Source organism: Anolis carolinensis, chromosome 1 (genome assembly GCF_035594765.1).
Source record: "Anolis carolinensis isolate JA03-04 chromosome 1, rAnoCar3.1.pri, whole genome shotgun sequence".
NCBI classification, from domain to species: domain Eukaryota; kingdom Metazoa; phylum Chordata; class Lepidosauria; order Squamata; family Dactyloidae; genus Anolis; species Anolis carolinensis.
The window spans coordinates 311,587,321-311,599,428 of record NC_085841.1 but is presented as its reverse complement, the minus strand read 5'-3'; the positions used below and the strand labels follow the sequence as shown (position 1 = coordinate 311,599,428).

The following is a 12,108-nucleotide window of genomic DNA, read 5'->3' as shown; positions in this document are numbered from 1 at the left end:
ACAAAAGTGACTGTGGGGGATAAAAATAACCCCAAACAATCCTTAGGTGGGAGATTCTTTTAAATCCCTAGGTGGGACATTCTTTTAATTGTCTAGGTGGCAATTTCTTTTAAAACCTGAAATACTGATCTCCGGGAGTTACAACTGCCATGGGGCCTATATATGGTCAAAAATTACTCAGACTTTGAAATATAGGATCATTTTCAGAGGTCAGCCTGAATCATCAGCAACCCCATTCCCATGGAATAAGTTTCATTTCCTACACTGATTGACTATATAAATGAAAGAGTGGGAGGGTGTATGCTTTGTATGAAGAAAGTCAACTAATTCATCCCAGAGAGGAGCAACTATCAGCTGTTTTCTTCCTTGCTGAATCTATAGTTAATAAATTGTAACTGTGCATATGCATACTGTTAGTTCCTAATTATTGCTTCCAAACAGCCCTACTTTTCTATTAAAGGATTTATAAATACCAGTGTAAATCTGGTAAACCTGAAATATATTTCAATCTAAGTATCACTATTAGCTAATATCAGAAATACAGTCCAGGCAACATTACATAAGGAAGAGAATGAACTTGAAGTTTAATTGATTGATTGAGAGAGAATGAGGTGCCTTCAAGTTGTTTTTGACTTATGATAACCCTAAAGTGAACCTATCATGGGATTTGCTTGGCAAGATTTGTTCAAAGTGGGTTTGCATTGCCTTCCACTTAGGCTAAAAGTGTATGATTTACCCAAGGTCATCTGGGTTTCTGTGGCCAAGTTGGAATTCAAATCCCTGGTTTACCAGAATCTTTGTACAGCCCCACCTACACTACCATATAACATCCAGAGTATCTGCTTTGAACTGGATTATATGGCAGTGTAGACTCATATAGTGCAGTTCAAAGCAGATAATCTGGATTATATGACAGTGTAGACCAAGCCTTACAGAGAAACAACAGCACTATGCTGGCTACATAGTACTAATAACATACAGTAGAGTCTTATCCAACATAAACAGGCCAGCAAAATGTTGGATAAGTGAAAATGTTGGATAATAAGGAGGGATGAAGGAAAAGTCTATTAAACATTAAATCACATTATAATTTTACAAATTAAGCACCAAAACAACATGTTTTACAACAAATCAACAGAAAAAGTAGTTAAATACATGGTAACGTAATGTAGTAATTACTGTATTTATGAATTTAGCACCAAAATATCACAATATATTGAAAACATTGACTACAAAAACATTGACTACTAACAGGCCGACTGTGTTGGATAATACAGAACGTTGGATAAGTGGAGGTTGGATAAGCATGACTCTACTGCACTTTCTTAAACTATTGCTGTCTTGTTAGTATTAAGAAACCACGGAAATATCAAATAAATAAATTAGAATTACCACTAGAACTCCATTCGTAAGTATGGTTTCAGGAGGACCCATTCTAGGAAGTAAAAATAGACACATATATTTATTCTCAAAAAGAAAAATATCAGTTCTATGGGGAAAATGAAAGTTTCCTTTCATTCTTATCCCAAAAAGGAGATTTTTTTTCCTCTCTAGAGAAATGTCAGTTAACTATCTGAGCCATGTCTTCTAAATTTGTAACACCATTTAATCTAAAAAAAATTTTTTTTAATTATGATGGCTGTCACTTCCCATGGCTCCATCCCACACTGTTCTAGTAATGTAGGAAGCAACATTTTACAATCAGATGGTAACGTCAGAACCAAACAGAAACTCAGTACTGGTCCTGCTTTGCAATACCATATGGCAATACCATAATTTTTGTCATATTGCCCCAGCCCTTCTCTTGTGCAGAAATCCCTCCACATTTGCAGTGGGATTTGATTATTCACAGATTTTGGTTAAAAATATTATCTGTAGGAATCTCCAAGTCTTTCAGTGTGATCCTATGGTCAACTTTGTGTCGTCATGCTGAGAGATCTAGAGTTTTACAAATAGAATACCTCTCCAGGAATCTCTAGATCTTCCAATGCAAGTCTATGGTCAGCTTCCAACAGACATTGACCATAGTGCTGGGCTGAAATATCTAGAAATTCCTAGAAAGATTTTCTCTCAGGTAAAGAAATAGCAATTTCTTTATTCATGGTTTTTCAGTTTCATAGGAGACTTGTGCCACGAACCTCAGCGAATAAGGAGGGCTGATTGTACATTGCTTCAGTACTGCAGTAGTGTGAGATAGAGTTTCAGGGGAGGACCAGCTACACTATTCCCATAATATAGATGAAGCTCACACAGTACATATCCTAGGACAAGTGGTTTATATTCAACTATTTGCCAGTACAGTTTTGATACATAATCTCAATGTTGCAAAATATGTTCTTTAAGCAAGTTTTCATCATCAGTCATCTGCTTATTGGAACCGGATATGACTATCCATCACACAAAGATGGTAACATTGCTGAGATCAAAGTCAATAGTAATTTTCACTTGGTGCCAGAATGGCAACTATACTGATGCCAATCTAGTCTCCAAGGGGAGAGTACTTCATAACTGGAGAGCCATAGCAGAGAAGGTTCACTTCTGAGTTCTCCAACTATGTATTGCCATGACTGAAGGAATGCATTTGAAGTGTAAGGCATATTAAACAATTCAGTGCCTTAAAGCAATTTAGAGTCATTTTAAAGTGATTTAAAACATTCATTATATTTAAATAATGCTTTTAAACAATCCTGTTTGTATGTTCCACTTTTCTTCTCACACAGTACTTAAAGGGATTCATTTGAGATTTGTAGGTATTCTCTCATCCAAGTAATGCAATGTTATGTTAAACTCAAATACAGTTAACTTCAGTAGGTGGCTGCACAATAAGGATAAGGAATTGTGGTTGTGTTGTTGTTTCTGACTTATGGCAAGCCTAAGATGACCCTATCATGTAATTAGGGCAAGGTCACACATTGTACAAAGCTCTATGCCTGCCTACCCACATTTTATTGGCATGTTAATCCTTGTATTTCCACTGATGTCAGACATTCTAATAACTCTTGCTGATTTATCAAATACTTTATTTTCCATTTCAAAATATAATTAATTGGCTTGAAAGAAAAATCTTATGTTCTTCATTTAAAATGTTTAAGCAGTATAAAAAGGCAAAGAATTTAAAATGCTTACGCAGGTTCCACTAAAAATTCAACTTCCAGTTCTTCTTGAGCCTACCCAAGAAAACAAAGACAAGGGGAAACCATTTAAAAGCATAATTTTTCTTTGTTCAGAAATAAAATAATATCTCATTGTAATGTTGTTACAGATTACAGTGACCATGACATTTTTCAAGCAAACAAATCAAACAGCCTCAGAATTTATGAATGACAATTAGTATTTTTATTTATATATCCAACATATCTTCATTTACATCAATTATTCTAACTTTATTGCTAAAAACAAATTAGGACCTAAATGTAATTGCTACTTCCGGCTAGAGTAAATGTACCGAGTCAGCCAACCAAAAAATTCTCTATTTACTCAGCACATCTATTCTTGTTGAGACCAACATTTGGATTATGCCTTAAGTATTACGATGATAACATTCCTGATAGTCTCATCCTATAACTTTCACTCATCTGTTACTTAAAAGGAAGCTCTATAAAATATCATTTAGGCCCCTTGTATACTGCCATATAAAATCCAGATTTCCGTATCTGTTTTATGGCAGTGTACACTCATATAATCCAGTTTAAAGCAGATAATCTGGATTATCTGTTTTGATAATTTGGATTATATGGCAGTGTAGAAGGGGTCTGGATTTACACTGTGATGTAATCCAGGTCAAAGCAGATAATATGGATTTTATATATGAGGCTGGATCTACACTGCCATATAACCCAAATTATTAAAGCAGATATCGTCTTTGCACTGGATTATACGAGGCCTCATCTACATTGCTATATAAAATCGAGATTATCTGCTTTGAACTAGACTATATGGCAAAACAGATAATCTGGATTTTATACGACAGTGTAGATGGGACCTAAGAATTCCCCCTATTAAATTTTAGTTTAGCCCAAATCCTGCTGTCCCAAAGCCCTGGGATATAGAGTTTTCAGAGGACTCCAGATTATCCCTCCAATTTTGCTATTACTGGGAAAAATCAATTTAAACTGTAAAACAATGATATATGCATGAAAGATTCCTGTGTGTCAAGAAGACAGCCAGCAATTCATTCAGGAGATTCTGGAATTTGGGGCTCATATAAACAAACCCTAAGACACTGAAAACTGTTTAGCTCTAATATTCTGACATTTGCTGTATTTGCATGTCCTTGGTCATGTATCCTGTCCCTTTTCTTTGGCTGCATAAAATGTTTAACTTTAAGTTATTGCAATGCTAGCAATTCAAGGACTGCAGGAGAATTTCACAGGGAGGCAGGATTACTATTCTGAAGGGCAATGCCCTCATTTTATATCCTCCCCTTCTTCATCTTGGACTAATTGGCTTTGTTGTGACATATTATCCTTCTTTATCTTTTAGAAATCTGACATGTACGAGTAGTATCACACCCCCACCTCCACAAATACATAGATTATTTTTGCATCCACAGTCAAGTAAGTGAGCCTGTCAAATTCTGGTTCACCATACTGTTGATAGGATGTGTCCACCTTCACCTTGAAACACCGCAAGCTGTTAAGGCCTGGTTAAAATATACTGTGTTGAGAAACCACTTTAATGTATGTTTCAGATCTTACCTTTTCATCAGATTTAAAATACATGAGAACTCTTTCATCAACTGGAAGCCGACCAACATCAAAGCGTAAAGTGAAGAGGTGGTCATCCTCACTGATGGCATCCTCATCATAAACAGCCAGCTCTAGCACATTCTGTGTGGGACAAGAAATATATTAATAATAATAGTAATAATAATAATAATAATAATAATAATAATAATAATAATAATAATAATAATATTTATTTATACCCCGCCACCATCTCCCCAACGGGGACTCGGGGCGGCTTACATGGGGCCATGCCCAAAACAATACAATATAACAAAATATAATAGAACAACAAATCATAGCACATTAAACAACACAATAAAAGAAAATATACACTACATTAAACAAGATCAAAAGAACAATAAAACCAAGGGCGGGCCACATGAACACTAGGTTAAAACTCGGGGTGAGAAAGGAAGTAGGAGTAAAAACCACAGAGGACATTAAATGCTACATAAGATCTGTGATTTAGTTGGGATATTTCTGTGGAAAGAAATAATGATAATAAGAAAGTTTTTAAATTTGTGGAATTATTACATGGGAAAAATTAACCTTTTAAATAGGATATGTAGCTGGTCCTTTACATCCTCTCATTCCGTATCCACAGAGTCTATCATCCACAGCTTGAATTTTTTATTTAAAAAATTCCAAAAGGCAAACCTTGATTTGCCATTTTTCATAAGGGACAACACTCTACTATACAATTGTATATAACGGGTCTGAGCATCCGTGGAATTTGGCATTCCTGTAGCCAAGCCCCAGAAGATCACAAGGGCCTACTGCTGATGATTCAACAATGTTTATTTACTTGTTTCACTAATTGTATACATTTATATGCCACTTAACAAAAATACTTACCCAATTGGAGGAAAATAGGAAAACATAATCCCCAAGCATAATATAATACTGTAGCCAATAATCCTACTATTAGACCTAAATAATATAGTCCCACTAAATCAGTTAGATTTGGCAATGTGTTGCCTCACTATTCAACCATTGACTTAGAGCCCTTCCAGATCCACTTCCTCCCGGATTTCTGTCCCCACCCCCAACACAAACCCCGGGCTATCCCTGGCAGGGAGGCTAGATGCCATCCTGAGTCAACCAAAGAAAGCATTCCTGGAAGTCAATCCCCATAGGCCCGGAACCGGCAAAGATCCAGACACTAGTTTAAGGTCCAGATCTTTCCAGGTGTCAACTTAATGCAGAGTAAACTGCAAAGTCCCAGTTTACTCCTCATTAATTTGCTTTTACCTGAGTTGTCATGTGGACAGGTCTTGCATTTTGGGTCTGTCTAGTAGGGCCCTCAGTGGGTCAACTCTCCAAAGGATTGTTCATAGGATTCTGATACAGAATTGACAATGAGGGTTTTTTTAATGGTGTTTATGTCTTTTAATAAAATTTAAATGTTTTTAACGTCTATGGATTGTTTTGGAAATAACTTTCATATTACTTATACTTTACTTATGTGTTTGTATAGGATTAAATCCATACTACATTTAATAATTTGTGAGTAAGCTTGAGTCTTATTATTGGGGAATGGGGAAGGAGAGAAGGAGAGAGGGAGGGAGGGAGGGGAGGAGAGGGGGGCAACAACAAACAAGAGAATCACCTACATTTTGGGAGGCCTTATATACTAGAACATAAAACCTGACCTGGTATCATATAAGCAAGGAGGGTTATTCTTAATGTTTTTGTGAAACAGGGTATGGTATAGTGAAATACCTCCACCTAGTGGAATTGCTTCTCTATGCATGGTTTCTTTACTAGTGTTCTAGTTAGATCTTGACAATTGTCTTGTATTGCTCAGGTTTATATTATGCATTTTTCAACTGTGAGCAAGATGGGCATGAAAAAGAAGAGCAAGCAGTGTATACTGTGTTGATGGCATGGGAGCCTTCCTGTGTTGCTGTATAAGCAATGGAAGGGAAGCCGAACAGCGACACTTACCCCCATGGGATGGGGGTCAAGGAAAGTCGTGTAAAGTGGAGTGAGGGGTTTTCCTACCCTTACAAGGAGCCCATGGATTTGCTGCGATGCATGGCAAATCCATGGGCCTTTGTGATGAAGTCATTAGTTAAGACCTCCCATTTTTGAGCACTGAGCTATTCATTTCTTTCTTTTCTAAGTTTGATTTACCACTTCATCACATGGCTTTTTGCAAGCATTGTAGAACACTTGCAGTAAAGTTGATCTATGCAGCCCTATGCCACCCAGCACACGATGCACACTCAGTTCTGGCGGGGCTCCATAGATCAACTGTGGTGCAAGCATCCTACGACACTCCACCGAGAACACAGGAGGCTTCCTGAGTTCTATAGGAAGCAATGGGGTCAGTGCGGGGAGAAGCCGTGTAGCAATGCTTCCCCACAGCATTGCTGTGGGCAATGCTGGGCAGGGGGCAACAAAATTGCTTTGCAGCCCTGCGGATTTGTCTCAGAGGCTGGCAAATCCCCTCACTGCCCTTATCAATGTGATGTGGTCCTTAGTCTCACTTTCAAGTACTTTGTCAGTGCAGACTGCATTTTGATGTAAATTTACACTCACTCAAATAACAAATCAGCTGAGGATTTCTCCATCTCCATGCAGCATGGACTGTCAAAGGTCTTTGGATAATGTTGTTATAAAATCTTTCTCATTGTTTGGAAAAGTTTCATTTAGCCAACCTTATTTAACCCTTGTGATTCCTTAGCTTTGCAGTGAGAAATGTAGTTTTCCCTGGGGTGTTACCTAGGAGACTTTGGGGCCCTCTACACTTACCATTTAATGGGGTTTCAAATCAGTATTGAGGAAAGTGGTTTTGCTGTGCATATGATTACATAGGGAATCGTGGTAACAGTTTAAGACCTGATGCACATTTAGAGCTTTCTTTCACACACTTTTGTGGGAATTCGAATTGCATTAAATAGCCAGTGTAGATGGGGCTTGTGTTTCTGCCCTTGTGAAATCTTTTTGTATCTTTTTATTCTTAAAGATAATACTAAATCCTGCAAAGATAAGAGCAGCAAGCTCTTACTAAATCCTGCAAAGATAAGAGCAGCATGTTACTAATGGTTGGCCATCTTGGGCAGACAGAGAAGTCCATCTCCTCTAGCCCAGTTGTGTGTGCCTCAACCTGGATCCAGCCATTTACACTGTCATATAATGCAATTTGAAATTGCATTATATGGCCAATGCAGACTCATATAATGCAATTCAATGCAGTTAAACTGCATTATATGAGTCTACTGACCAATGACCATATAATACAGTTTGAAACTGCATTATATATCAGTGTAGGTGGGGCCCCAGTCACTTTAGTTGCAACTTAATGTGTTTACTCACTAGTATGGACTCCATGAGTACATTGCAGACATTTTGCTGTGTGACATCTGTATTAATGAAAGTCAAATATATTCAGAACTGTGGAGGGGTGGTGGTGGAGGTACCTTTTTTGGCCAAGCTGGCAAGGGGGGGGGGGTTGGAAGCTGCTGTCCAAAAAGGTACGTTTTCTGAGCTCAAAATATACATTAGTTTAGCTATAGTAATGTTTTCAATGCTTGCAAGAACACAGGATACTCGTGTTACAATAAGTTGTCATGTGTTTGTATCAACACTGTGAGCAATACAGTGATGAGTTTGGTAGTAAAGCACTGGCTACATTACAAAGGAATGATTTAGGTTTTAAATATATATACAACATGTTTATTGAAGAACAGGTAACTACGTCGTTAATCTGTTGCAAAAAACCAGTCATGACTCTTGTGGCAGATAAAGATTTTTAGCTGCATGGGGTTTTGTATGCAATAACTTATCAGATCACGAAGACAACACTTGACTGTGAATGCTTATGTCACAATACATGACCCAAGATGCTTTCATGCCTGTGATTATAGCTGCCACATCACATTTATTCTCTTCTCTATCCTAGGCTTATGATCAGAGTGTTTTATGATGTTTTAAATTATAATGAGATTGCAGCATTCATAGTGCAATGTTCCTACAATTCAATTCAGGCAAGCGCGTCTTGTAAATGAATCTGCACATTCACCAGCATTGTACTTGAATCCAAGTTCACTTATCTGTGCAACACGTATTCTTTAAACAGATAGGTGCATCCATTTTCACCTTCAAATTGGAGGACTGGAGGAATGATTTGCTTCCCTGTCCCACACACCTTGGTTTTGTATTCGTGTGACAATTTGAAAATCACACATTTCTTTCTTTACATGGGCAGAATTTCCACTTATGGGATACTCATGCTGGATCTACTCTATATCCCAGGGTCTAGTCCCAGATTATCTGCTTTGAACTGGGTTATATGAATATACACTTCCAGATAATCTGAGATTAGAACATAATCTGGGATCAAATCCTGGGATATAGGACAGTGAAGATTCAGTATTAATCCCATGCAGTTCTTTTGAGAACTTCAGCATGTTTTTGACATGGGCCTTCAAGGTTGGGGTGGGATTTACAGGAGTTGTCCATTCATTTGATAATATTTTGTTTCTTGGTAAGAGGCAGAGCAACTTTTTGATGAATGCTCTCTTTTCCTTAGTGGGAGAGTTGGCATGCCATAAGTACAAGCTAAAATAGAAGGGCCTTGTCTCTGAGTTAGATACAATTATGCAGTATGCCAGACTGCCTCCCAAGAAGCTCAAGAACTTGAGGGACAGGTTGTCAGAGTTTTGGGAGTGTGGGAAGACCATGTTGAAATTGTTCCAGAAACGTGTTGTTCAGGATTTTAATGAGGCGCCTGTACATTGCTATGGTGGGGGTTACCAATCCCCATCACAGGATCAGAAATATTCAGTGAATTAAGGATGATTTAGGGGTGTGTCAGGCCTGTTTCATTAGGATCTCATTTTGGAATAACAAGCTGAAGCTCAAGATTGCCCTCAATATGTCCTCGGTTCTCATAGGAGTGGTTGATTTTGTTTTTTTCTTTCACAGACATTGGCATGCCGAAATATGGCCACAAAAATTGCACTCTGTGGGCTTGTTGTCAGTGTCGACACTCTGGAAGTCCTTTCTGATATTGGTAGTAGTGAGGACTTGGGCTAAGGAGTTGGCTAGCTCCTCAATCAACTTCTGTCATGAAAACATGGCCACAGTTCAGGTCACTAAAATATCAAGTGTCTTCTGAATATTTCTGAGCTGACTTTATTAAGTTTTGGGTTAGTGCTATGAAACCCTGCAAAGCATGTGTTCTCCTGAAATATAACACTTCTTTTTAATGGCAATGGACCAAAATCCTATATCAAGTCAGTAAAGTTTATCATTTTCCTATAGAGGTCTGTGTCTTTCTCCACCCCTCAACTGCTATTGACATTGGAAAGGCTCTGTTGGGAAGGGAAGAGGACATTTAGATGGTGAAGATGTGACTTGTATTGGCTCAGAGGAGAAAGAAATTAATTAGAATATTCTTTGTGATAATTGCCTTTATGATTCTACAATTCTAAATGAAAACATTTAGATGAAGCTTTTAGAAATGTATGCAATGGGATTTTAAAGTTGTGCTGTTTCACCAACTTGTATTTTTTCTTTTTAATGTGCTCTCAAAACTTCGAAATTTGCAGAGAGTTTATTTTTATTTTAACTAGAGATTTTTGTCTTTGTATATATTTGTATAAGCTACCTTGGTTCCTAATAATATCAGTATAAGATACCTTGAGTCAGAATATTATTATTATTATTATTATTATTATTATTATTATTATTATTATTATCATCATCAGCCACTATCAGGACCTCAAGATTGAACTTCAAAGACTGGCAGAAACCAGTGCAGGTGGTCCCGGTGGTGATGGGCACATTGGGTGCCGTGCCAAAAGATCCCAGCCGGCATTTGGAAACAATAGACATTGACAAAATTACCATCTGCCAACTGCAAAAGGCCACCCTGCTGGGATCTGTGCACATCATCCGAAAATACATCACACAGTCCTAGACACTTGGGAAGTGTTCAACTTGTGATTTTGTGATGTGAAATCCAGCATGTCTATCTTGTTTGCTGTGTCAATAATAATAATAATAATAATAATAATAATAATAATAATAATAATAATAATAATAATACTGTTCCAGTAAAAATTCAAAAGAGAGATTTCTCAGTGTCTTACCTTCACTTGTCTCTGAATCCTGTAGTAAAACACTTCGTTCCAAACAGGATTCTTGCAGTTATTAATAGTTTTGGTCCGCAGCTTTTCACATGTAGCACTTGGCAGCCAGAGAGTCACATAACAGTCAGATTGACTTACTGTGTGAAAAAGCAGATTAAAGAACAGACTAATGTTACTTGGGTTTTGAGCCAGACCTTTTAAGAATAATTGGGAGGGTATTATGGTTCCAGGAAGATGATAATATTGTCTTAGGACCTTATCAGACAGGCAGAAATAAAGTGGGGGACAGCGGGGGAAATCGTGGAACAGTGGAGAGAACTGTCAGACTCTGATCCCTCCTGTCAAGGTCTGTCCTCTGCCTTTCCTTGCCATTTCCCTGTCTGTCCCCACTTCCTCTTTGGCTCTTCTTCAATACTGCTGGCATGGAGCCCCATGGAGTCCCATCAGAAGTAACCCAGCATCATGTAATAGGCTCCATGGGACTTTGTGCCAGCAGCAGAGAGAAGCGCGAAGAAGACGCTCCTCTCTCTGCATCTGATGAGGTCCTCAATGGGACATGACCAAACTAAGGAGATCATCACACTACTCTGTTAAAGCACCACTATTCCACTTTAAGTCCTATGGCTAATTCTTGTGGAATTCTGGTGTTTGTAGTTTAGTGTGATCCAGAATCTCTCTGTCTCAGGATTTTAAATTGTAAATCCCATAATTCCAGAGAAAGTAGTAATAATAATAATAATAATTATAATAATAATACAAAATCCAACATATATATCTCATTTGCTGTGTCATTCTCTGTCTTTGAATCAATAATAATAATAATAATAATAATAATAATAATAATAATAATAATAAAAACAACAACAACAACAACAACATTGGGTGCCATGCCAAAAGATCTCAGCCGGCGTTTGGAAACAATAGACATTGACAAAATTATGATCTGCCAACTGCAAAAGGCCACCCTGCTGGGATCTGCGTGCATTATCCGAAAATACATCACACAGTCCTAGACACTTGGGAAGTGTTCGACTTGCGATTTTGTGATACGAAATCCAGCATATCTATCTTGTTTGCTGTGTCATACAATATAATCATCATCATCATCATCTTTATTTATATCCTGCTACCATCTTCCATAGGGAATCAGGGTGGCTCACAGAACACTCAAGATATAGCAGACAATAAACAGTCAGTATAACATCATAAATTCACAGTACCCCCTGGTAAAACAATAAAATACAGCAATTGCTGTAGATAAAACAGTATTATCCGATCTT

General features: G+C 37.6%; 1 protein-coding gene across 1 annotated transcript in view; it reads right to left on the bottom strand.

Annotated features, from left to right (window-relative positions):
- Positions 1 to 12,108, bottom strand: part of LOC100561210 (cytosolic phospholipase A2 epsilon) — a 57,331-nt gene that overhangs the window by 22,776 nt on the left and 22,447 nt on the right. The window contains exons 4-7 of the mRNA XM_016992252.2: positions 10,829 to 10,965; positions 4,698 to 4,829; positions 3,127 to 3,167; positions 1,393 to 1,435 (exon numbers count right to left, since the gene is read on the bottom strand). Coding sequence (XP_016847741.2) covers positions 1,393 to 1,435; positions 3,127 to 3,167; positions 4,698 to 4,829; positions 10,829 to 10,965 — 353 coding nt within the window. The remainder of the gene's footprint in view (positions 1 to 1,392; positions 1,436 to 3,126; positions 3,168 to 4,697; positions 4,830 to 10,828; positions 10,966 to 12,108) is intronic.